The 27,455-nt window shown below is 45.1% G+C and overlaps 1 protein-coding gene across 3 annotated transcripts in view; it reads left to right on the top strand.

Annotated features, from left to right (window-relative positions):
- MRTFB (myocardin related transcription factor B) overlaps positions 1–27,455 on the top strand; it is a 154,197-nt gene that overhangs the window by 66,788 nt on the left and 59,954 nt on the right. Inside the window, exon 1 of one of the 3 annotated variants that reach the window (XM_042922456.1) lies at positions 10,983–11,360. The exons of the other annotated variants lie outside the window; for them this stretch is intronic. Within the exon in view, the coding sequence (XP_042778390.1) occupies positions 11,240–11,360 (121 nt within the window). The 5' untranslated portion in view covers positions 10,983–11,239. Of the gene's footprint in view, positions 1–10,982; positions 11,361–27,455 lie in introns of those variants that run through there. 3 annotated transcript variants of the gene reach the window in all.

Below are 27,455 nucleotides of genomic sequence, written 5' to 3'. Positions count from 1 at the left end.
TGATTTTTTAAGTGTCTGTCAGATACAACCAAAAAAAAAAAAAAAATACAAACTAGCAGGTAGTTTTAGTTTAAGGAAGATACTTACCGTCCAGCCTGGACTACTAAATGTAAGAACTGAGTCAGTTAAGGAGAAATTGACCCTGTGAACATGATTAAAATACTGGAACAGATCTCACAGGAAATAAGAAGGTGAATGAGGTGAAGTTCCAGCTTTTGAAGACCGTAAAATTTACTAAAATGGTGAAGGGGTATCAGGAATGTGCAAACTATCTAGACAGGCATTGAGAAAAACCATGCAGTAGCTAAAAGCATCCTGTCTTTCTCAGCCAAGTTTCGGTGCAAAATGGAGTCCTACCAATGTGCTTAGTCTTCTCACTTATCCCAAGGAAGACCTAGCTAGTGTCATTTTCGATACATAGGAGAGAAGTTAATACAGTGGATGCTTTTGGGCATTAGGGCTTAATTCTTTCCCAGAACCCATGGAGAAAAGCTAGTGGCCAGAAGCCTGCCACCTACATCAAAAGTCTCTCTTCTGCTCCTTAAAAGCTGTGTCACTGGACAGGTTATTTCACCTCCTGGTGCCTTGCGGTGAAACGGAGATGGTGTTATTGTGAGGGTTGTTGACATGACGTCACCATGCGTGACGTCTGTGCTCAGGACACAGTAAGCAACAGATCCCTGTTAGTGACCAGAGTCGGCATCATCTCATCATCGTTCCCAGAATGCTAAGTCCTCCCGTGGCCCGTACCAGGAGTGGTCACAGTGAGCAGAGGAAAGAGACCGGACTCCTTGGGAGCATTGAGACACATCCTGGAAAGTTTCTGAAAGTGACTGATGTGGCACATGGTTCTTGAAGAGTGTCCGAGTGCTGTTTCCAGCAGAGATGGAGAGTTTCAAGCAGAAGAAAAAGCTTGAATAAAGACCAGGAAAACTCAGAGCGTCTTCGGGGATATGAAGCAGTTTGATTTAGCTGAAGCGTAAGGACCGTTGTCAGGGTTGGTAATGCTGCTCAGGAAATCAGGAGACAAAACACTGGTGGTTTTAATGCCAAGCCAACAAATGTGAGCAGAATCAGGTGGGTAGAGAGGCCCGAAGGAGTTTTGGTCCAGTGGCATTGACTTATTCATTCAGGCAACATTAATCTTTGTTTCTCCATTAAAGTCGAGCACAGAGGGGCGCTTGGACGGCTCAGTCAGTTAAGCGTCTGGCTCTTGGTTTTGGCTCAGGGCATGATCTCACTGTTTGGTGGGCTCGAGCCCCACTTCGGGCTCTGTGCTGACAGTGGGGAGCCTTCATGGGATTCCCCTATGCTCTCTGCCCCTCCACGCTCGCTCTGTCTCTGTTTCTTTCAAAATAAACAAGCTTTAAAAAAATACAAAGTCAGGCAAAGACTATGTTATAAAATTATAGATGATGTTGTCCTCAGTACATAGCATGTAATCCTAAAATCAAGGATACCTTAACTGCGGAAGGAAAGCTCATTTAGAAACTGCCATTTAGAAAGTCAGTGCATGATGATCCGGAGGCAGGGTTTGTCTTGATGTGTGTGTTGGTGGATGTTTGGAGTTAATGGTTGGTACCAGTGCAAAGGATAAGATTGCTAAGGGAGAACATTCAGAAATAGTCAAAATCTTAGGAAATGCGGGGAAAAGGGGGAAATGCAGGTATCTTGGTAAGTACGAAGGATCCTGGTGGAGAAGTATAATTTCTTGATCACAGTTTGGTAAGTAGGTGGGAAGGAACTACAGCCCTAAACAAAGTGTCTGGATTCCCCTGGGCAAGAAGAAAGGTTATTTCTTCATCAAATTCCGCTCAGGTCATGATCTCAGCGTTTGTGAGTTTGAGCCCCACATCAGCGCAGAGCCTGCTTGGGATTCTGTCTGTCTCTGTCTGTCTCTTTCTCTGCCCCTTTCTAGCTTGCTCGCTCGCTCGCTCTCTCTCAAAATAAATAAACTTAAAAAAAAAAAAAAAAAAAAACTTCTCCATAAAGACAGGTGACAGAACGGGAGTGGGAAGGCGGAGTGGGGCTTGTGTGTGAAGACCTCAGTATTAGGAAATCTAGGGGCCACGCTACTTGCTGAGAAGGGTGTGAGGGTGGTGATGTAGTGTGGTCTTGAAGAAAATGGAAATGATTTGAAACAGTGGCACAGTTAACTCAAAATAGACTTGAGAAGAGACCCAGGAAACGTTTTGGAACACGTGTGACGGCGTGACATGGTTTCACATTAGATTTGGACACTCTTCTAGAACTCTTCTACCTCCACCTGTGTCAGGACCCCCGAGATGGCCAGGTTGGATATCCAGGCAGATTGTGTAAAGGCAAATCTTTAATTCCTCAGGGTAACTGTGTGGAAGCCAAGCAGCAAAGTAAATGGGTCCCCTCTCCCCGTTTGAGTTGTATGGTGAAGCAGTATTTCACAAACTCAAGAAAGGTACTGACCCTTTAAAAACAATTACTAGAGGGGCGACTGGGTGACTCAGTCAGTCAAGCATCCACCTCTTGATTTCAGCTCAGGTCATGATCTCGAGATCTGTGAGTTTGAGCCCCGCGTCGGGCCCTGCACTGACAGCGTGGCGCCTGCTTGGGATTCTCTCTCTCCCTCTCTCTGCCCCCTCCCTGCTCACCTTCTCTCTAAACAAACCAACAAACAAACAAATGTTTAAAAAATAAAGAAAAATAAAAACAATTACTAGAATTAATTTTTACTAGTCTCATGTTGCTAAATTGTGTACAACCATAAATGTATAAAAGCATACAGAAAAGTATACACTTAGGTTTAGTAGCACTTAACACAACCACAAAACAGAAACACTTTTGCATATTATTTGTAAAATCTGTGAAGCTCGCGAAATTCGCATCATTGTCAGTTGGCTGTGACACGATGCGTGTTTGCCCCAGAGTGGCTGCTGCTGGACCCGACCTCGGTGCCCGCTGCCGTCCTGTGGCTCCGAGCCTGGGCTGCCTGGCGCGCTGTCGGCGCGCTTCCCCGCCACCTGTGCTCTGTTCGGACCGCTGCTGGCCCGGCACCGTTTTGCCTTCTGTGGGCTTCCGCGTGTGTTGTCACCACGATGTCCAGCTCTCTTTACTCTTCACTCTTACATGGCGACTCAGGATCGTTTTTTCAAGGCTAACAAAACAAAACCACAGAATTTAAAAATTTCCACGAAGAGCTCACCGGAGAATACATCCTTGGATTCCTGAGACCATGTCTGAGTGTTTGTTCTACTCAGTTCTCAGACCCTATGGCTCACGGCGTGACCGTGGTCAGTCACCTGGGGCGTTTTTTCTATTTCGTTATTCCAATGAAGTGAAGAAGAATCGGCAGGGTTTTCCGCATGTATAAAAATTTCAAATTTAATCTAATAAATGAAATCTAAAGTGGTAGGAAGACACCAGAAGATATTAAGCGCCAAATCAAAACCCTGTGAACTTTCCCCAGACCCAGGGGCAGCTCCATCGGGTGTGGTGGGACCCGGAGAACGCGTGTGCGGTTAGCGTGCTGCTCCCCACGGACGTCTGTGTGCGCCTCCTGCTAGAGAAACCCCTAACCTGGCGAACGTGCAGCCGTGGAGGATAGCCGACGAGGGGGATCATGCCAGAAAGGGGTCCTCACGGACTGCGCTGTTGGGGGAGTGCCCGTCATGCTTCTGCTGGGTACTTTATATGCATTTTCCCCCTGATTTTCATAACCACGGAAAACATCCATTGTCGTCCTTGTCGTCACTGCCTTTCTGTAGACGAGGTGGCCGTGGCACAGAGATGGTGGCGCTTTTCCAGGGTCTCCGAGCCCTCAGAGCCCAGTTGTGTTCACCTCCGAAGTCATGTTCTTTCCACAAAGCCATCCTGCCTGTACCCTTCATAAATCCATCTGGGATGTTGTCACCCCCTGAAATTAAATTACCCACTTTCCTTAACTACATGCCTTTGAAAATCATATGTAGATTTAGCAAAAAGAAAAAAAAAAAAAACCCATACAGGTGTTTGCTTTTGGTGAAAATAATGTTGGAGTCAGAAAACCAGGATTAAAGACAGGCGTTCACCAGCAGGCCAGCTTTAAAACACAGTATTTCATAGCTGAACTGCAGTTTCTTTTCTTTGTTTTGTAAAACAAATGTCAGTGCGCGGGTCCCCTACCTCAGAGCTGCTAAGGATCGAAAGATCTTTAAGACCCTCAAAGGTATGTTAAATTTACTTGTGACCTAAAAATCATTATCACGGGTGGAGGACATTTGTTATCTTCCCGTTGAGGGTTTCCTACATAGAGCTCACTCTTATTTTCTTACTATTTTTTCCCTCAGCAGAACAGGGGACATTGGTTTTTCCCTCTTGTGGGTTGAGCGTTCCCAACAGGGGCACAGATTGGTTGTTGAGGGATGGGCGGAAAAAAAAAAAAATCACTTCTCTTATGTGTAAGGCACAGATACACATAAAGTACGTAAACAGATACGTAGTAAATCTGTGGTATTAAAATTCCATGGAAAATGATTAGGACCAGGCAATGGGGACAATGATGCTAAAAAGGTGAAGAGACACTCCTGTAGACAGTGTTCTTATTACAAGTGCTGACCTCAGCATCACGCTGCTCGTAGCTTGATGATGCGTCTTCCCGCCTTTGCTGGGCTTTGACCCTCTCACTTTTCCCTCCTCCCTTCTGTCTGTGCCAAACCTTCGAAGGTGCGGCCGTTTCATTCTCCCTTCTATTCTGTAACTCCGAATTCATGGAACACTACTCTGAAGATAGATGTCTAAGGAAAGCTTTGTTGTAAATCTTCACATGTTCATAAGTAATGGTCCAGCTTAGAGACAGAACGGGGGAAGGGGGGGTGTGCCTGCGTGGCTCAGTTGGTTAGGCGACCAACTTCGACTCAGGTCATGATCTTGCGATTTGTGAGTTCGAGTCCCGCGTCAGGCTTTTTGCTGACAGCTCAGAGCCTGGAGCCTGCTTCGGATTCTGTGTCTTCCTCTCTCTGCCCCTCCCCCTGCTCACGCTCTGTGTTTCTCTGTCTCCCAATAATAAATAAATGTTTAAAAAAAATTAAAAAGAAATAGAGCAGGGATTTGGATGACTTTTTTTAAAGCTGATAAAGTGTATTCTGTCATCTCTTCATCATCCATACTGCAGCTTTGGGCAGGAGGAGACCCGTGGCATCGGTCACTTGTGTGCACCCAACACTGCTCTTGACCACTGCCATCATTACGTAACGGGGACTGAGAAGGAGCTAGAAATCGCATTCCTCAGCCTCCCCTGCCATTCACCCATCCCTGGTGAAGTTCCTGCCTCTCCCGTAAGCGGAGGTTAATCAGTGGTCACCGATGGTGAGATGGTCACATTCCAGTCCCGAACACTCTTGCCGAGGTTCCTGTCCTCAGGAGCGTGAACATACTTTACAAGCCAAGTTATCAGGCTCTTTTACCCGATAGTAGTATTCATTTACACCCGTGCTTAATTGTTCAGACTGTTGACGGTCCTTCGTCTGAGAAATAACAGGAAAACTTGTCCCTCCTTATAAAATAGTGGTTTCCATAGGGCTTATTTGTTAATCTCTTTATATCTGAAGTACTACACATTTGATATCCGTGTATTTAAAATGTAAAAAAGAAGGACTTTTGGGATATGTCCTCTGATTTCAGAGATGGCATTCTGTCCTTTTTTTTTTAACAAAAATATATCATTTTAATTACCAGGATCATTAAATTGGGTTTAATAATTATAAAATTATTAGAATTTATCATAACCATTTAGTTATGTATCTAAAGATACTATATATTTTTTTCTTTTTTTTTTTTTAGAGTATGAGCTGGGGAGAGGGACAGAGAGACAGAGAGAGAGCATCCTAAGCAGGCTTCACACTCAGCATGGAGCCTGATGTGGGCTCGATCCCATGAACCTGGGATCATTACCAGAGCCGGAATCAAGAGTCAGGTGCTCATCCAGCTGAGCCACCCAGGCACCCTTAAAAGATACAATATTTTTATATTGGTCTTATAATTTTAAAAGAGGGAAAATTAAGGATCATATCTGTATTTTACTAAAAATACGGTACCCTTGGGGAAAAAATTAGGCATAACCTAGACTGCCATTTTTCCCCCTACATGCATCCAGTCTAGTTGCCCACGTGTGCCTGACTTGTGCCACACCATGGCTCAGGCCTTGTGGAGGCCAGCCCCAGGATGCACCTTCATTTGCTCCAGTGACAGGCTCCTTGAGGCCCTGTTTCAAAGTCCCAGGATGCTGGAGGTGAAAAGGAAAGGCATCTTCTCTTAGTCTGTTGTCAGAAAGGCTACAGGAGAAGCACGACACAGTATTTAGCAACCCGTTTCCATTCTGCTTCTGATTACAGCGTTCATCACCCTCGGCCTCTTAGGTTGCGGAAGAGTTGCCCGATCGGCAGTACCGTCCAGTCTGTCTTTATCGAAGCGCAGTGTCTTCCACAGCGATCTCTTTTTTATCAGCAGCTTTATGAGCATACGTTGACTCTGCCAATTTTTTGTGGAGGTCCCTTGAGCCGCATTTGTTTCTGTTTCGAGTCCCTGAAGCCTTTCCTGGATTATTCCTGGTCTCCAAGCCACACAGTTTTTCTCACGCTTATTAAATATCTATGCTTGGAGTAGTGGGAAAATGACTTGATTTACGGTACCGTCTTTCGTACTGAAACAGCTCTCTTTTATGTGTGTGTACACACAAACACTCTGGAAGCAGATTTATCACAACCAAAGTGACTCTAATCACCTGTCATTTGAAGTTAAATGCCCCCCCACGACAGTAGAGCCAAATGACACTGAAGATGATGTAGTACATGTAGTAAGGAACAAGGACAGACCTACTGAGAGCAGTTCACTTGATAACTGTGGGCTTCTTTTACTCAGAGAGAATGCAAGCATCCTTCGTCCCTTTGTCCCTGATTGAATCCAAAAGACATTTTGTGGGGCTGAGCTACGTGGGGGCAGCAGTGCAGGGTAGGGCTTTCGAGCCCACGTGGGGTGAGGAGACACCTGCGTCGGGTCTGGTCAGCATTGATAGTAAGGAGGTGACCGGGATATCTGCGAACGGGGTGCACAGACCGTGGGAGACCAGAGCCTCGCTGTCAGAGAAGGGGGTTACAAATGTATAAAAGAGAGAAATTGAGAAAGAACCTTTGGCATTGGATCGGAATTGGAGGCATCAGGGCAAACTCGTGGTTTTCAACATATATAAATAAATACAGACATACATACTTAAATATAGAGAGAAGTAAGTGTGTGTGTGTGTACATTCACACGCATAATCTCACAGACATATTCCCTAACTTCCTCCAAAGGAGGCCTGAGAACACTGTCACCCCAAAAGCAACGAGCGCACCTGGTACACAGCCCTTGCTTTCTCAGCGGGGTGGGACAAGTAAAAGAATCCGGGATGCCTTGTACCGGGAAGTAATAAAGTACGCAGAGGATGGGCCATGGCAGCCAGGAACTGAAGCCAGCCTGAAGGGGCCCCCGCTGGCTGAAACTGCAAGAATCTGAGCATCAGAATAAATGAAAGGAACATGCTCTCCCCCACTAAATAAAATAGGAGCCCAGGAGTCCATGGTGATAGAAACAGGTAACGTAAACGAGATACAGGGAATTCTTATTCTTACAGTAGGATGTGCTGCTTAATAAACGTAGAAGGAATGATAGACTTTTCAAAATCACCATTTGGCGACCATCATAGTAATAAATAATTCAGCCGCACACAATCATTTGTTACAAAGAGAAAAACTAACTTTACCATGAAGAAACATGCCCGGTACCGTCTTACTCAGTTCATCAAAATAACTCTTACCAGTTATGAGGCAAATTGAATTTGCGTACCACTTGACAGGATGCAGAGAACGCATCACTGCTTCCGTGATGTTCCTGCCCAAGATGCTCCTGCCATAGCCTGATCGTGAGTCTGATGATGAAGACACACCGGATAACCCAAACCGAGGGTGATTCTACAAAATAACTGGTCTGTAATCTTCAAAATTTAAGGAAAGAAGAGTTAAGAGAGACTGAGGAACTATTCACAATGGAAGAATGCTAAAGAGACTTGAAATAACTCAGGGCCACACGTGATCCTCGTTGGGATCCTTTTGTTGGGACAATTAGTGGAACTGAGTCTGTGGATTAGATGGTGATAAACCAGTGTTAATTTTCTGATATTGATGGTAATATTGGGGCTTTCTAGGAAAATGTCCTTGTTGTAGGAATTACACACCATAGTGCTTAGGGTAAAGAGGCATCACGTCAGAGCCTTGTCACAGATGGTTCAGGAAAAAAATGCTCTGTGAATTTGAAATTATTTCAGATTTTTAAAAATAACAAAATAAATGTTCTTTCAGGCATATTTACCACTAAGGAAATTATTATTTTCTCTCAAAACTACAGAAGCAAGACTTGAGATAGAAACCTACAGCAGGACAATGTGTTCCCTTATTGAGATTTTTTTATCTTTATCAGATACAAAAATAATAAGTTTAGAGAAGATCCTTAAAAGAGAACTGTTTCAGTTTTTAACCCACTCAGCACACATAGGCAGGCACACACAGCCAGTAAAGAATTTTGACGTGGCTGATTGAGCTCCGTATCTACTCAGATTTCTAAACTTATGGCCTGAACACGGTTGAGCAGGATTTCAAAAGCAGCTTTATGAGAAAGAGAATATTAGGACCTATTGTTGTTGTTCTTTTTAGCAAAGTAATTAAGAATACAGTCTCTGCAACCAAGCAACCTGTCTCAGATCCCAGCCACCACGTAGAAGACATGCGAGCTCCGACAAAATAGTCAATTTTTTCTAGGCCCCAGTTTCCTCATCTGTAAGTTGCGATAATGTTGAACTCCCAGGCTGGCAGCAGGACAGATGAGATGACGTATGGAAAGCACTTGGACTGGGGCACACCGTAAGCACTAAACAGACTTGGCTACTGCTCTTATTATTTCAGGAAATAGTAATTTCAGGAAAGTTGAAATGCTTTCACGAAAACATTCTGATATGGTTATGTCGACTTCCTTCTCCCTCACCAGGAGTAGAATTGCTAGGACGCCATCAAAGTTATGGCCTCTACTGTTAAAACCTGTCTCAAGATCAAAGACTCAGGCTTTGGAGAGCTAAGATTGGTTAAATTTCCGACCTGCCCCTTAGAAGCTTTGTAACTTGGGGCTGGGTCTGGAAAATGTCTGCAATGAACCAAAAATCATAGTGGTCAGAAAGGGCTTTGGGGGGTTAGATGAGATAAACTTCACCAAACTGCTAAAAAGGCGACTGACCTAAAGAATGTCCTCAAAAAATTATGGTTACTTTTCTTGCTCCTTTAAAGATGCAGACACAGTCAACATAGATGAACAGAGGCCTCAGAATCGGAAATAGTAGTGGAGCCTTTGAGCACATTTTTGGGAACTGTGTGTGATAAGCTCAGTGTTGTCTGTGCTGTGGGGGTTTAGACTCCCAGCACCGGGCTTACGGTGCTTCAGAAGGAATTTGACTTGACAAGAAGCATGTCATGTGTTGTGTAATCCCATTCTCGAGAGACGCTGGAGGAGAGTAGATCACTATCTTTCTAGAACACCACGGGGTTTAGTGCATGCCAGCCCTGGACCCAGGGACAAAGGACAGAATCCTCATCCAGTCCCCATTTATGTTTCAGTGGTGAAGACGATAGCGATTTTTCTGGCTTCAAAAACGTAATCCTTTCTTTATCCCGCAGAAGGATCATGTTAGATGCACATTCAAAATGTATGTGTATATTTTCTTCTAAAGAGAATGTGCTGCTTTTAGAGAACATTTCATCTCAAATCAGTGACTAATAGTCATTGATCTAGGACTGATTTAGAATTTTGAGTGTTATCAAAACAAGTTTTCCTGTTGGAGCTTCTTCGGCTTTCATTCGTTCCCTCAATCATGCAACAAGTTTTATTGAAAACTAATAGTTAAGGCAGTTTGCTGGATGTTGGTTATAAAAAAAAGTGAGCAAAATATAGCCCTCATGGAAGAGGATCCCATCCACTGCTCTTACAGCCTCTCATGGGTTTTATGGGAACCCTTTGCAAAGGAGCATACTTTGAACCTGTAAAAAAAAAAAATCAGATTGGTTTGGCTGTAGCTGTGGGTAGATATGTATTTGATACGTATGAAAACAGGCTCCTCTCCACGTTTGCCTGGAAGTGCCATACCTAGTGGTTCCCTCCAAGCGGCACCCACGGCCAGCAGTCTGTGACTCACGGGAGGGGTGCCCGTGAGATTAAATGACTCACGTGAGATTAAATTCGGCCGCTGGCCGGCGGAATCTGCTCCGCTCCGTAGGAGACAAGCTCTCCCGCTGCGTCTGCTTCTCATCCATGGGAGGAGACCTTCCCTTCGCACAATCATGGCGATGTTAACTCTCTCGGCCGACTAGTGGCACAAAGGGAAAGTGCTGCCCGGGTCTGAGTTGGTGACGGCCGAGAGCTGCAGTTCCAGCGCCTTTCCCCGATACCGAGAGCCCGGGCTCTGCCAGGAAGAGCGGGACTCGGGGCAAAGCCCCCGGCCAAAGACCCCTGGGAGCGGGATGTGTGCGCTGGTAGCCGGTTATGCTGGTACCGCGTTTCTGGAGTGTGGTGCCTGCGCTGAGATAAGACCCGCTTCCTTCTGATGCCCTAGACCGCCGTTTGTCTAGCTGGAGAACTTAATGAGTAATGAATGTGCCTGTCTGGCCGATAGAAAGTGTTTCCCCAGCCTGCGGGTGTATTGAGAGAGCCGGGGAAAGACCGCAGGCAACACTTTGTCTTCTTAGGTATCAGCAAAGTCTTCTCTTCTAACAACTACAGGATTTATTTTTAACCGCTTGGCTCAGTGTTTGTCAGATGATTCGGACCATCGAACTGCAGATGGAAGGACCCGGCGCGCGGGGGAGGCGGGGGGAGGGGGCAGCCGGAATGGCAGGGGAGAGGGGGCTGGCTGGGAAAAGGGGTGGGATTTCAGCATCGTGCCTGCGGGTGTCTCTGGTGGGAGGTGGAGAGAGTTGAGGGCTTCCTGCCGCGCAGCGCGGGTGTGTGTGTGTGCGCGCGCGCGGGTCGGGCCGGGAGCTAGAGGGGAATGGCTGCCTCCGGCTGCTTAGAGACCTGATCAGCCGGTGCCTGATCAGCCGGTGCCTGGGGCGTTGCGAGGAGGGACCCGGGACCCGGGGAGCGGACCGGAGCGTGCTCTGCACCTTGCGCTTTTCTCCCTCTTGATGCTGCCCGTCGCCAGGAGCCTCTCACCATGATCGATAGCTCCAAGAAGCAGCAACAGGGCTTCCCGGAGATTTTAACTGCTGGGGATTTCGAACCGGTCAAAGAGAAGGAATGCCTTGAGGGGAGCAACCAGAAAAGTCTCAAGGAAGGTCAGTGTGTCTGTGGCCGGGGGCACAAGTGCCCGGTCTCTGTTGCCCGTAGGCCAGGCTGTGCACATCCGTGTGCCCGTCTGCCTACCGTGCGGTGTGTCTGCTCTCTGTGCTCACTCCTGTACCTCACACGCTCCGAGTTCCTGGAAATGAAAGCGCAGTGCTGTCCTCGGTGGCTCTCTGCAACCATTCCCTAGCTAACAGACCTCCAGGCGTGTTGCAGGGTTTCACGCAGGAAGGGGACTTTAGCAGGCCAGCCCTGATTTCAGTGAAATCCTGCCAGGTCCATTTCGTGCATTTTCTCATGCCCCCCGCCCCCACCCCTTTAGGAGAGGCCATTTCCCTTTCGATAGTCTTTAGCACACTATTTGCTTTAGGCTTAAACACATAAGTCCAGGAAAATTATTTTTTTCCAGTTGACACGTTCATGGTTTTTATTGTTTAAAGCCAGGAAGGTAGCTGCTGCTTTCTTAAGCATGTCTTTAAATGATTGGTTTGTTTGGTTGTAATGCTCAGTGCATCATTTTGTTTTGTTTTGTTTTTTAAAAACGCATTGCTTAGTTTCGTGGGGGTTTTTAACAAGGCATAAAATAAGCTTGTGAATGCCGGCGATCACTGTTGATGGCCACTGCACAGCACCTCAGTGACTGACGTGAGAAGATGGCCAAAGGTGTGAGCATTGCTGTCCCCCGTCCCGGCATATACTGAAGTGTGGCAAGACTGGTGCCATCTGTGCTCCGCTGCAGCAGCTGGAGAGCAAGGGCCATGGTTCAGGAAATAGAGGACCTACTGACATGAAGTTTTTCCTGAATTTGGGATCCTGAAGGCCACCCCTCGCCATGCTTGTTGACTTTGAAGTTTGATTTTCTAGTGTTCTTTGGGAGAAAAAAAACCCCACAATATCCTCTTTTCCTTTTATCTGCTTTCCGCTCCGGCCATCAGCCACCCCCTCACCTCTCCACTCGCTCTTGCTCACCTCCTAGACCCAGAGAGTAAATGTAGACTTACCTGCCTGAGCAGGAGTCTGAGCTTCTTCCAAAAGCATATTGCCCCCTTTTTTGCTCACTTAGAATATGAGAATGTGATGGTAGGGATTGTTACGGAATTGAAAGATAGTAAGAAGAAACAACAGTGGGACTTTTTAAAGTTGAACTACTTTTAAGTACAGGTAGAAAAAAACCTCTCGATCAAAACAAACACAATCATGTATAAATAGCTGTTACCAGGAATCAAACAATGGGGTCGACTCTGCTTGTGCGCAGCAAGCCTTACTGTGGATTCTTCTAAAATCGATACCAGTGGGGTTTTTAGGACACATTCTAGAGATTCCCTGAGGGAACTTAAGGTTTTTAAACTGTAACTTAAAAAAAAGTTAAGAATTAGCTGTGTGTGTATCATTTAAGTCAAGTTCGTGTGTTAGGCTCCTATTAATATCTTAAATTTAAAAACAATTTTTGTGCTACTTGAAAACTGAGGAAATGGAGGAAAATGGAGATGTCCCAACCGCAGAGCTTGATAAAGGAGCCTGGAAGCAAGGATTAAAAATATAAAAACCGGGTAGAATTACCAACAAGCACAGCAAAGCAGAGTTGACATGATTACATAAGGTACAGGTTGTTTCCCTAACGATTGTGACCGTGCCTTCCATTTAAACTTGTGTGACAGCGTAATGTCACATGAGCAAGAACATGGACTCTCAAGTGAGATATACTTGGGATCAGGTCCCAGGCACACCATTTTCTAGCTTTGTGACCCTGGACAAGTTCACTGCTCTGAGCCTTAATTTCTGTCCTCATTTGTACAAGGAGGAAAAGCAGTACGTACCTGATACTGTTTTTATGAGGTGTCCAGTTTGATGCCATTCTGTCATCCCTCTTGTCTTTTTTTCAGCCCTTTGTTACTTTTTCCTTCTATTTAAGTTTTAGTTTTTAAAATTCCGTATATAGATATAGATATAGATATAGGTATATATTTACCACATAGAGAAATATTACTGTCATATAAGCTCATAGGTATAAAGAGGTAAAGGGAGAGAACTTTCATATTTTAAAACACTCCACAGATGTGTTTGGATCAAATTAGTCTCTCATCACAGCTGCATTGAACAGGGTTTTCTTTATACCTCAAGAGATTGCATTTCTACTCGTTTTCTGCCAGAGATAGGGCTGGGTGGTGGCGGGGGGTGGGGGGGGGAGGGACAAGCAAACCCATAGATATCAAGGATAATCTGTTACCTCCAAGTTAGTGACAGTGAAAGAGAGATTAGACCTGGGTTTAATTAGAACAGGAAAAAACAGGAGAAATTTTGCAGAGAGCCCTTTTTGTTTGGAGTAGTATGAAAATAACGTTCCTGTGCAAGATCGAACTCCTGGAATTCACGGTGTCACGGTCCCTGCCCGCCGATGAGTACCGGTGGTCAGCTCATCGGACTCTAGAGGACGACGTTGGGACAACCCTTTACTGAGTTTCTTCTGCTTTTCGGCCTCGGACCATATGTTAGTTGTATTGATCTGTGAAAGTTGATTGACACAGCAGCAGTTGTGGAAACACGAAAATGCCCTGGAGTCTCATTAGATCCTACGCCGTTCTGTCAAAAGAGACACATAGACAAGTGACTATTAGTGTCTGAAGGTTTCTGCCTCACATGTGAAGGGCACTAAAAATACTTAGGATATTTCACATCAGTAGCGTTTCATTTTCCACTCCTTTTTGGCAAAGTTGGTTTATTTGAAAGAACGGCTGCTGGGATTTTTTTTTTTTTTCTTTCGAGACCGCGAGTTTCCAGGTAATGAGGAACGATGTATTTTGGTCCATTTAGTTCTAATGGCATGGACACTGCTCGGTCTCTGTGGTGTTTCTGACGTGTGCCGACTGTAAGGGCTTGGGAGTCCAGTGTTGCCCTGTTTCTTACTTACATTAGGATATCGCAGAATTCCTGTTACTGTTGACAGTGCTGGTTAGCCAGAATTATTATTAGGGGGAAAAGCAGACGTACTAGCAAATAGTGTCGGGCTTCAGGGAGTCTCTGCAGCTCCTGAACAAGAAAAGGTAGTAATACCTACTGAAAAGTTAAGAGGAAGATGTTCCAAGTACCGTCAGCCTACGAGGAGTCGTCATCACAAACCAAAGAACTGTTGGGATAACGAAGCCTATGACCTCGCAGCTTTGTGAATGCTTATATAAAGTTCCTGGTAAATACCAGTCCGTGTGCGTAGTGGGGAATTTCATTATCAGTTGCTTTAGGTGAGGCTAGCCATAAGCATCGCGGATTCTCCTGGTGAAATTCAAAACAGAACACTCTCCTTAGACTAGTTTGTTTTGTCAAAGCAGCAGCAGGGAGCCTCGGCCTTTGACTTGTCCACAGAAGGCTTTGAACATTTTGTTTGTGTGCAAAATGGATGAGATTTAAATTTCATTTCTGGTTCTAGAACTAAAGGATATTACAAATCACTGACTTGACAACTGAAGAATTAATAATTACAGATTTTGAAGAAAAATCAAATAAGTTGAGATGATTTAATCCAATTGAGTGGTTTAATCGGAGTCATTATTAAGATAACAAATCATAATACCGGTGCTACCAGCTAGTTACAATTAAACAGGAAAATGGATGTCCAGTTTCCAGAGCTCTCTCATGGTGAGAATAAAAACCACAGAAAGAAAACGGGGCTGTCTATTAATTTCCTTTCACCAAAACGGACTGCTCTGACAGCCCCAAGACTCAGCGTTTGAACCAAAGTGCATTTCTCGCTCAGCACTGCCCAAGGTGGATCAGACTGCCACCCTGGTCAGCTGTCCTCTCGGTGACTGGGGGATCTGGGCTCCTGTCGCGTTGTCCAGCCCGTGGGTGTGGGCGGGGGGAAGGCTTCCAGACTGGGGGGCCACGTTCCCACTTCTGTCACAGGCAGGTGAATCCCAGTAGAGATAAAGGGTGTGAAAGTTCATGGTAGGTGGCATAGGAAACCGTGGGGGGATCGACGCGGTGTGCTGGGCTGTGGCTGTGTAAGAAGATAGTGCACCTTTGTCTGAAATCCTCTAAGCAGGCCATGCTGGGGAGGAGAGATGAAACAAATACCTTTCCCTAAACGCCAGAACTTTTCTAAATGTTGGAAATCATCTCATACGTGCTGTACCTGCGCTGCCCATTAGCTGTGTGTGGCTCTTTAAATTTAAAGTAATTAAAATGAAACACTTTGTTTAAAATCCAGCTCCTTCATCACATTAGGCACAGGTGGTTAGAGCCAGCCGTATTGAGCGGCGCAGATGATAAAAGATTGCCTCCGGTGTCGAAAGTTCTGTGAAAGATGGTGTTGCTCTCCCCTCACTCCACGCCCCTGCTCACCATGTTCCTCTCACCTCAGCTCTGCAGGCTGAGTCTGGGAAAACCCAATCCCGATGTCATTTCCTAAAGAAAGCCACTTGACCCTATCAGCTAAGAATAATTTCCTCCCTCTGTATGTTCCCGATAACTTGATCTGCGTCTGTCTATGGCATTTTACGTCTTGCTGGGTTTTTGTTTTTAATTTTTTTTAATGTTTATTCTTGAGGGCAAGAGAGAGCGAGCAGCGAGCATGAGCGGGGGAGGGGCAGAGTGAGAGAGGGACACAGAATCAGAAGCAGGCTCCAGGCTCCGAGCTGGCAGCACAGAGCCCGATGCAGGATTCGAACCCACGAACTGTGAGATCATGACCTGAGCCGAAGTCAGATGCTTAACTGGCTGAGCCACCCAGGCACCCCTTACCTTTTGCTATTGTATCTTTATTATCTTCACTGTTAGGCCGTAATGATTTGGGGGGATAGAATCCTTATTTGGATCATTTTCATACCTCACCCCCAGTGTCCTGCATCTATCTCACAGACACATTATTATGCAACAAGGATTTAAAGAGTATTATCTACCTCCCTGCCTTCTTAAGCAGAATACCATTTGAACTCTTCCCATCAGATATAATTTATAATTATCTATAAACTAATAACCCCCAAATGGAATGCATTGGTTCCTTAAGGCACTGTGGAGATATACAGAGCGATCCCTGGACCATCACTAGATTGCTAGCATTGTTATTTATGGTTTGATTTTTGCCAAAATCTGGCCGCTCTCCCTTTTCAGATAGGCTTTGTCTAAGCTCCTTCAAAGTAAGCAAAAATTAACAAAATGTAATAGTGCAATCTTGATTCTGTTGTTGACCTAACTAAAATACATTTATTGAGCCATGGTGGGAGAGACAAATAGGCAGTTGAAATAAAGAATGCTACAAAGCTTTACAGTAAAAGCACTTGAGTTTTACAACTATTTTGATTTCTCTGGGAATGTCTCCTTTCTTTGTTTTCTGTCAGTGTTCTACAAAATTCAAAGTGTTGTACAGTGAGATATCACTAAGTTAACATTAAAAAAGTAATTTCAAAGAGTAGGATATGGTCCTTTTCAGAAATTGAAATAACATACAGGTGTGATGGAAAAGGTAAAAGGTCCCTCTTCCCAGACATGAGTCAGTGTTTTTAAAAAGAAAATGGGTGCGTGCTCTTTTTGAGATGAAATTATTTAATTTTTTTATTAGAAATAATTCCGTTTTGCAGAAATTTGAGCATGCATAGTATTATGCCAGCATGCAAGGAGCTCACAGCCCAAAAAGTGAGAAAGTAAATGATAATATAGGAGTAAAAATGAGCACACATGTGTAAAAGATAAAGAAGAAACCCATGTGTACTTTGGTCCAGTGAGGGATGGTCACGCCTCTCTCGCGGGTTCCAGGCCTGTGCAGTCCTCGACCTGGCGACACCAGCCGGCTTCTCCTTCCCATGAGACCCACTCCTCCAGTGTCCTGTCGCAGTTGAGGGCACCTCTGTCCACCTGTTGACTCATGGCGGACACCTGAATAGGGCTGATCCCTGACCTCCTCCTCATAACCTGTCACCGAGTCCTGTCACCAGATCTGTCACTTCTACCTCAACAGTATTTCTTTCTCCTATCCACAGCATTATTGCACCACAGCCACACCCTTGTCGTCGAGGTCCCCTTCCTCAAATACAGTCTTTATAGGGGTCTTGACTCTAGTAGACCAAAAGCTGCCTCCTCATCTCGCCCCACCCACTCGGGCCTCTCCATCAAGTGAGGGCCCTCCCCTGTGTCCAGAAGCGGGTCACATTTTTCTGTCCCTCCATCACTCTTTTCTCCCAGAATGCCTCTCCTCCCCACCCCACCCTACTCTATTGGCCTGACGGGCCGCAGCTCACCCCTGCACCATCACATACAGTCGCTGGGGTGCTAGGAGAGCACACAGGTTAGCCCACTTCTCAGTTCTCTTGTTTTCCTGGGCAGATTGGCATGTGTGTGTGTGTGTGCGGCCCATTTCTAAATCCACAAAGTAGGCAGAAAAACCAAGCCATTGAGCCAGGATCAAGTGACCTCAAAAGAGTGGCATGTGCTTTCTAGTCTGGGAAAAATCGGAGGTACCTAATATGCCAAAGTTTTCCTGTTTCATTGTCACTTGTCCTTTTACTCAGAGAACCTGCCTCAGGCGTTTACGTTAAGACATTGCAGAATGTTTTATGCCGCGTACATCTTCCCAGCTTAGAGCAGTTAGGAAGATGCTTTTACTCAACGGCACCTCTAGCGAGAGCTGCCCACTGGAATTCTGATGTGGTGGTGGTGGAATAGAGAAGTTCTGATTGCCCCCAAAATAAGAAAAATATTATCTTCTCTGGGAACCATGTAGGGTAAGAAATGTGGAAGTTCGGGGATAGAGCCAGTAGGGTCCTACAGATTAAAAATCCGTTATCAACAAGAAAGAAATCAAGTATTGTTTTAACCTCTTTACGTTGCTGGTGATGAGGCAGTTAAGTGGATGATGTTGCTTTCAAAGTGCCTGATATTTGCGTTATACTTCCTTTTATGCCACTAGGTACTTTATTTCCACCGCTCTTTAACCAAATGAGATGTTTTAAAACGCATATATGTGTAATATCCTTCTGTATGCGTGCCACAGACTGATGTTACCCCTGCTGTTCTGTACCAGGCCCCCCAGCTTGACATCACGTTGTCATACCACGAGAGGCATACTTTAAATTCATTCCAACTTTTGACAAAAAGGAGAAGGGAATTTGTGTGAAGGTATGATCAGTTTAAAGAAACATGCCCCATTTTTAGCAGTCTGTTTCCATGGTAACAGAAGCAGCAGCCAACCACGGAGTTATCAAAGTGCCTGTAAATTTCCAAAGCTGCATGTTGAAAACATGGTCTTCCTGACCTCATGCTGCAGAATAATTCAGGAAACCTATCGCATGTTAGCCTGGACTGTTCGCATTTTCGTTTCTACTTCATTTTTGCTTTTAATTCCTAATAGAGGCTAAATGGTGCATTTTAGACTGCGACCTCCTTACCAGCAAGTTTAGAATTCCAAAGTTTGTCTCACCTGCCCCTTCCCACATCCCCCACCCCCGGGGAGTTCATAGGCTACAGTAGGCTTTCTGACATTGGAAAGAAAGGCAATATTTCCTCTGTCGTCTAAGAACTTTTTCAAACACTAATATGTGCAGTTTTTGTTTAATTTTTTAAAGTTTATTTATTTTTGAGAGACAGAGAGAGACACAGTGCGAGTGGAGGAAGGGCAGAGAGAGGGGTAGACACAGAATCCGAAACCGGTGCCGGGCTCTGAGCTTCCAGCACAGAGCCCAGAGCCTGACGTGGGGCTCGAACTCACAGACCGCAAGATCATGAGCTGAGCCGGAGTCAGTCGCTTAACCAACTGAGCCACCCAGGCACCCCTGTGCAGTTTTTTTTTTGTTTTTTTTTTAGCTAATTTGATGTTGTCTCCCTTTCTTCAGTGGAAAATAATCATAATATAAAAATTCCTGATCACAGTGCTGCTTGCCCCTTCGTCATGTCGGAGTGTCGATTTACGTACACTCCGTACGTAACTGCGTTGCTCCAGAAAGGAAGCCGTGGTCCGGGAAGCCTGCGCGTCAGTGCAGATGGCGTGGCTCTTAGAAGACAAGCCACCACTTTATTTGGGGCCTCTTTGTGCTTTCTAGTTTGTAGCATCACTTAAAGAAGAGGCTTACTTTGTAATTGGCAAGTTAGAGCCCTGAAAATAAAGCCAGAGGTCTGTGATCTTTGGTTGCTCCCTTTTGTCATGTGTGAGAGTCCTTGAGTGCTTTTTCTCTTCCTTAATGCATCATGAATTTTACAGTAATTGTAAGTGGAGATGAAAACAAACTGGTATCTGCCAGGTTTTCATGGTTTTCTTGACTCCTTTGCCTTCACCTTCCCTTATTAGTCGTCCTGTATTAAATTTTATTTTCTGTTCTACCACCCACAGTAATTCAAAAATACCCAAGCCTCAGATTCCTACAACAAACTGAAATAATCTTGGTTCTGCCCATGATAAGCCCTTGCCTCTCGAAAATTCTTCTGTTGATCTCTTCTTAAATTTGGCCTAGTATTAAAAAAAAAAATTGGCAGAGCTTTCTTTCCTTAGAAACTTCAACTCCGTTACATACTGTAAGTCTACCGTGCAGAGTTAAGTAAAACGTGTTGATTGAAACTTATATACTGTGAGCATTACAGAAGATGCTAGAATATAGGGGTGTGGTCTAGAAGGGGAAATAGGGGCCAGAACAGCCCCAGCACAACCTAGAATTCAGTGTGACAGCGAGTGTAAAATGTAGCTGTGACTATATTATCACATTATTAAAAGATGGAGTCAGCGTTAGTGGTTAATGGAGTTGTGGTGAGGGCTAGCTAGGAGTGGGTGAGAAATGAGAAATTTGGTTATTGAGTTATTCGTGTCTTAAGGTCTCTTGTTCTGCTGACGTGTTTTTTTTTTTTAATTGAGCTAAAATTCATACAACAAAAACTTAACCATTTTAGAGTGAACGATTCAGAGGCATTTAGTAGTATTCACCAGGTTGCTCAGACACACCTCTGGTTCCAAAACATTTCATCACCCCAAAGAAAACCTCGCAGCTGTTAAGCAGTTGCTCCCACGCCCCCCTCCCACCCCCCACCCCCCACCCCAGTTCATAGCAGTCACCACTCTGAACTCTGTCTCAGGTCCACCAGGTGGCCTTTGTGTCTGGCGTCTTTCACTGAGCATCGTGTTTTCCAGGTTCGTCCGTGTGGCAGCACCTGTCCGTGCTACATTCCTTTTTATGGCTGGATTCTGTTCCGTTGTGTGGACGGACCGCAGCGCGTTCATCCATTGATGCGCTGCTGACTTGGGGACCGTCCCCAACTTCTGCGGACTGTCAGCGGTGCCGCCGCACACACGGATGCACCCGTGTGTCTGAGCCCCCGCCGTCCATTCTTTCTGGTTCACCCAGACGGGGAATTGCTGGGCTCCAACTGCTCGTGACGAAAACTTGGTTTGCTGAGCTTTAGGGAGAACTGCCAGACGTCGTGATTTTGTATCTCGTGGTCTCTTTCTCTGATCACAGTGATAACGTTCAGAGCTGACGAGCGACCTGCCAGTTTCCTGAGTGACTTCTGTCCCCCAAGCTGTTGCCACCATTAGTCGGAGCATCTCGGGAACAAATAACCTGTTTCTCTTTTCACCCTGCTCTTCAGCGTCTGCAGCGACTGTTTCGCACCTCCTGCATTGGCCTCAGACTGACCTTTTCCTCCCTCGCCTCACTTTCAGCGCGTCGCCTGGCTTCCTCCTCCTTCGAGGAAATAGAAGGCGTCATTGGCAAGTCTCTGGACAGCCCAATCCAGATCTGTATACCTACCTGCAGCTCTGCCCCGTTCTGTTTGCCCTCCTGTTGCACCAGAAGAAGGAGCTCTTAGCAGAAGCTGTCTCTGTGTGCTCCGACGCCCTTCCCTTCAAGGGACCTGCCGCCTCCTACTCTCCTGTTCATTCTAACTTCCTGTTCATTCAGCCCGTTCTCCCCTTTCCCTCCCCTCCCCTCCCCATTCCTCTCTCTTGCTCTTCATCTGTTATAGACTTGCTCCAGTATGTTCCGGCTTGAAGCTTTGCGCCTTCTCTCCTGCCTTCATGGGCACCATCTTGAAAGCATTGCTTCCGTTGACGTCATTCACACCCTTGCCCCTCCTTTACTCCATATGCCTCCTCTGGTCTGACTTACATCCATCCCTCCGAGTAGTAGCTCCTCATGACCCCCTTATAGAAAATACTTTTACACCACTCTCCAGGCTCCTCTTCCTTCACAGACGGCTTCCTCGACTTCCTTTGCTGGGTCTTCTTCATCCCCTCGCTGACCCATAAGTGGGCTTTTAATTGTTAACGTTCCTTGTTCCTCGTTGCTGAGTCCCGGGCTTCCTTTGCCTTCTCTTTCCGTATTCTCCAGCTCGGCGGACTCTCAGGGCTTTAAATGCCACATAAGTGACGACTTTCAAATTTCAGTCTCCTTCCAAGACCTGCCTTCTGAAATCTGGACCCCCAGAGCCATCGTCACTTTGACATCTGCACTTATAATTCACACACGTCCGAGACCGAGCTCCCAAATGGCCAACTTGCGTTGTTCGTCTCAGTCACCAGTCTACCCAGGTGCTTAAGCCCGAAACCCAGGAGCCATCTTGGTTGTGTCTTCCCCCTTCAAGCCCAGCATCCAGTCTCTTACCACATACTGGTTGATTTTATTCTAAATATATCTTAAATCTGTCTAGTACATCTCTCAGCTGTGTTGAAGGGGGAAAAAATGAGATGTCTTGTGCTTGAGGTTTCTACCCAGGAACATCAGAAAATTCTTCCAGGTTTATGAATAAATATGAGGTTTGCAACAGAAAGCTTAACTAGAGCTTCTGAAAACCGTAAATGTCTCCACATTCAGTCAAAAACCTGCCCCATCACCCTCCCTAATTCTTTTGATGTCTTTTGGTCCCTTACTCCTTATTAGTTATATCAAATTTTACTATCATTTTTGGCATGATATTTGCCAGTGGTCTGGGGTGAGTGGAAGTGATCTTTGTTTCTGAATTTAAACTTCTCTTAAGACACGATGGTGCACATACTGGGGAAGGGACGAACAGAAGTGTCCTCTCTTACGTCGTAAGTGGGACTACAGAGTGCTGAAACCTTTGGATTGAAAAGCACCCCTATCAGAATTTGAAGTGCATATTCTGTTATCATACATTTTATATAATCATCATCATCATGAAAGGATACCAAAAAAATGAATGAGGACAATCACCGCAGCCTGGTTTATAATAGCAAAAAACCTAGAGACTTAATGTGTATACAATTGAGACCTCCACACATTAGATACAGCCGTTAACACAGCTGGTAAGAATGAGCTAGATTTCGTGGGGTGTTTTAAAGCACATCACCAAACTACATGAATAGTAAGATCCCACCCCATACATCTCCTTTGCATATTTTATATTTAATATTCTGGGAATATTCACAGAACACCTCTGGAGCCATGGAAGCTTCCCAGTGCTTTCCTTTATGGTGGAGGACTAGAGGTGGGGAGCGGGATGGACCAACATTCACTGTTCTTTTTAATGCCTTTTTTATGTGTGTGTGTCACTTTTATTTCAACAAATAAATAGAAAAGATTCTCCCTAAAACATGGATTTTGAATAGAGGCATTGGTGGTACATATAGTGGTGTATTTCTGAGACCCGGGCCCAGATGGAATTCTCAGGATATGACTGCTTACCTTCTGACTACAGAGTACCCGTCCACACCAAGAACATGCGAATCTTGGTGGGATTAAATTTTTTAAAACCTTGCTGATAATGGGGGAGACTGTATGTGTGGGGGCAGGGGTATGTGGGAAATCTGTCCTTCCCTCTCAGTTTTGTTGTAAATCTAAAACTGCTTTAAAAAATAATAAAGTCTTTTTAACAATCCTTATGGTTTTATATTTGGGGCAAAAAATGGTAATTTTTCCCAAGCATCTGGAGTAATAGTGGTCATAGTACAGTATTAATAACTACCACCTTTTTAAACATTTATTTTTAAGGACAAGGAAAAGTTCATCAATCTTTTGCTATTTCAATATCACATTTTTCCAAGACTTCAAATTTTCGGCCTTACCTGTAAGCAAATGTAGTTGTACATTTTACCACTCAACTGCCACTTTAATAAACCACTGCATCCAGGACTGAATGGGGCCCTCAGGCTTCACTGTCCTAAGATGTGACTTAGGGGCCCGTCACTCCCTCCCATATCTGTTGAAAAGATGTTATGATGATAACATTGTCTTGTTTTCATAGCATCAGGCCCCTAATTTATTTTAAATGTTAATTTATTTTTGAGAGAGAGTGCTAGTGGGGGAAGGGCAGAGAGAGAGGGACCCTGGGGATACAAAGTGGGCTGCTGACAGCAGTGTGCCCAACGCAGGGCTCAGAGCCGCCAACTGTGAGGTCATGACCTGAGCCGTAGTTGGACGCCTAACAGACTGAGCCACCCAGGCACCCCAGGCCCCTAAGTTAATGTAGTTTAAATGGTCCGTAATAGATTTTTGCCAAACCCCAATCACTTTATTCCCTTTCCTCAAACATCTGTTTGAAAAAATAAAATTAAATTGAAAAACTGAAACCAGGGCCTGGTTTTGACTGGTATTTGCCTGGTATTGACTTCAGAGTCGATACATCATCAATTCCAGAGTATTCTTTGGTTTTCCATCTTTGCTTTGGCCTCTGGTTAGCCGGCCTTCCCTTGACTGCTCAGGATTTTGGGTTTTCATTCCCCGTGATTCTGCGGTTTATCCTGCCCGATGTCCCGCAGTCAGGTTCTCTGACGCACCGACAGCTGCTTATGTCCCCTCCCCTTCTTGTTCCACCCTCCTTCGTACCCCATAAGTGAAACTGGCTATTTATTGAGAATTTCCAAGATCATGGCCCACTGCCACACCGCTTCCCAGAAAGGGTCATTTCTGCCCTGTTTTTGTAGTATACAGTCCTCAGATGTCCCCTCGCAAGCCCTTTGCGCCAAAACTGCACGTTGCTCTGGCTTATCCAGTTCATGCTCAACTGTCGTATGTTATTAAAATGCTGCATAATATGGGGATTTTTTCCTTTAGAGTGAAAAAGCACTTTATGTCATATTATAGAAGCACTTCAAACGTTCTACTTACAGAAAAAAAAACAGACAAATCGCCTTGGTTCATAAAGCGGCTGAAAATTTTGAAGTGGGGTGTAAGTATTACGTGAACAACATTATTGCATATTATGTTTCTTTTTTTTTTTTTTCTATTAGAAACTAACCTGGAAATTTTGTTCCAAAAGCATTTTAATCCATTTAACAAAAAGCAGGGGAAAGGAACTAAAAGAAAATACTCTTCAATGTGTAGAGTATCTGTGATGCCGTATAACAGAGACATTTCCTCTTTAACATTGAATAAGCTCCCTTTCATTTTTTGGAACGGTGCTTAAAAATCCAAGTTTTACATTTCTTTAAAAAAAAAAAAAAAAGAACAAGCCTCCAGCACTTCCCTTGACACATTTATTGTTTTCATCTGTTGTAGTAAAGAATAGCACAAAATAGAATTTTTTAAATTGCTTGTGCTTTTTCCTCTCTGCTGAAATATAAGAGTAAGCCCTGAAGGTTAGCCGTAAAAAGTATTAAGACCTGTCCACCTTGGGAAAATTCAATAATTAAGAATTTTTTTTCTCTACATGAAGTAGATGTAAAGTAGTCTGTATTCACGCCCTCCCCCATCTGCTATAATTTCCAAAGATGCTGGTTTGCCCCCGAAGAAATGCATCTCACTACTTCACGGCCATACCTTCTATGGACCACTAGAGGTATTACTCCTTCTAGGAATTAGGGAAATACCTAGAAGTAAGGAACAAACTTTATACACAAAAATTCCACCATAGCATCATTGTATATAGTTGCATAAATTGGGAACGACCCCCGTGCTAAATGACAGGCAGATATTTAGTAGACCATGGAGTGTGAGCGCCAAAGAATGTGTAGTCGTTAAAATAAGAGTGTTTTTCATTACATGTACGGTATGATGTGTGGAAGCAGAGGGTCCAAACTTAGGCCTAGATAAGAGACAGAGGAAATACCCCAGTATGGTTGCAGTAGTTGTGTGTCTGTGGGTGATATACTCAGGGATTTTGTTGCTTAGTTTCTTCCTCCTCCTTTGGTATATTTCCTTAGCCTGTGTAATGAACATATCTGACTCTTAGATGAAAAGTTTTTCTTCTAATAAAAAATAAAAGACTTGGACTCGGCTAATTAAGAAAGATGTGCCACATACAGTATGCAAATGGCTCTGTCACTTCCTCTCCCTTCGTTGATGGAGGTCCTTTGAGCACCTCTTGTGAGTCTTGTCATCAGGAAACAGAGCTGTCGTAGAATTCTCAACTTGAGGTATTTGCTTTTACACAGAGAGTACAGTGCTAGCTGTATAATGAGATACGTATCTTTTATATCTAACCCCCCCCCGTTGTTGAGAAAATCAAAGGAGTTTAAACTCAACAATTTTAAACTGAAGGACTTATCAGGATCATGTGTTGGATTGTTTTCATTTCTACATTTTTCAAAGACAAAGGCATTCTTTGAAAATGTTCAAATAAGAGCAATGGTAACGTGAATTCTCTTTGCTCTGTTATTACCGTGTCCTTCGTTTTCTGAAACGATGTAGCCGCTCGCTGACTGTTTGGAACTATGGTTTTTTCTCCCTCAGAATTCTCTAGATTTACATGTTTTCTTCTCTTGCGTGTAGTATTTGCAAAGTGGCTATGGAGAACCCTCAGTTTTAGTTAATCTCCTAATAGGATGGAGGCTGTGGTGTCAGCCCAGTAGCTCAGTTGATCCGCCCATCTCGGCACCAGGGAGGACACTCTGAGGTTCATTTTTCAGACGCAAGGCCATTGTCCGGGACGTTGGCTTCTTAGGCAACTGTTCGGCCACCCACCGCCACCCCAAGAAAGCACCTGCCGGACCAGCCTCTAGTCTTGCCTTCGTGGCTACAGAAGTGCAGTCTTACCGACACACGCAGAGTGTGTCACTTTTCCAGAGACCAGCCGGGATAGCAGTTTACTCCTTTGTCTTAAGAACGAGAACCGTGCGGCAGGCCTGGCAGAGGTCAGCGGGCCGGGCCTTCCCTGTGTCCACGGGAGTACGAGTGTGGAGCCTACAAGGGAGGAAAATGGTCTCCGGGCCGGATTCATAAGGGCCCCAGAGAAAGTCAAGAAAGCATCTTGATCCCACAACCACAAGTGGCGCTCTGATTACTAACAGAGTCAGGTCCTCTGTCTTCAGGACCCCTCGCGCCTTCGCTGCTCTGGCTCAGCTTCCGGTTCTGCCAGCTCCGGTTTTCCAGTGCCGTGGAACAGCCACACTGTGTGCATCATTCCATCCTCGCCTCTCCTGGGCTGGACGTTCTGCCTCTGGGGTGCAGACTGGTTGTCGCTTATGATACGTGAACTTTTTTACTGATGGGCTGAGTGGGAAGTACCCAAAGGAGGTTTGCTGTTTCCCAGAATCATGAGCCTGTACCTATTTGTACTTTTTATAAATTCTCAGAAGAGCTTCCATCAGGTTGTGAGTGACTGGTTATATTTAATGTGGGCAAATACTGTAATTGTGTTTTAACACTGACCCAAAGTGGCAACGTGCCCGAGGCTCTCCACGGGGCGTTGTGCCTGACAGTCGGTGCAGTGTGTCCAGGGCCGCCCCCCTCCTGTTAGAGGTGAAAACTAAGCCAGACTGGGTCATCAGGCTTACACCCTGACTGTCATCTGTACCTCTGCCTCTTCCATTCATGTTCTTCCTCACGTCTTTGCTTCGACACACACCCTCCATTCCTGGCCGTTGCTGCTCCTGCCGCCCTTGGCCGTGCATCCCACACGTGTTCCGTGCAGTCACGAGCGGACACTCAGTACGTGGCTCTTAGGAGATGAAGGCTGCCCGCCTCCCCTGCTTTGAGTAGCGCTGTAGCACGATGATGTTGCTTCTTGGGAAGGTTACAGAGGCAATGAGAAGGGAATCGATGGGCAAGATGATTCCCCTCCCTGCAAGCAGTATGGCATAAGAAAGGTGCTTTGTTTTGCCACGTAGGAACCTGGATGGAAAACACACGTGGTTTGTGTTTGGTGTTTGCTTCGTCTTCACCATCGGTGACGTGCGTCCACGTTGTGTGGTACCCTCCTGGTAGCACACGCACTTTGTATGT

This window comes from Panthera leo, chromosome E3 (assembly GCF_018350215.1).
Source record: "Panthera leo isolate Ple1 chromosome E3, P.leo_Ple1_pat1.1, whole genome shotgun sequence".
NCBI classification, from domain to species: Eukaryota; Metazoa; Chordata; class Mammalia; order Carnivora; family Felidae; genus Panthera; species Panthera leo.
This window is presented reverse-complemented; position numbering and strand designations above follow the sequence as displayed.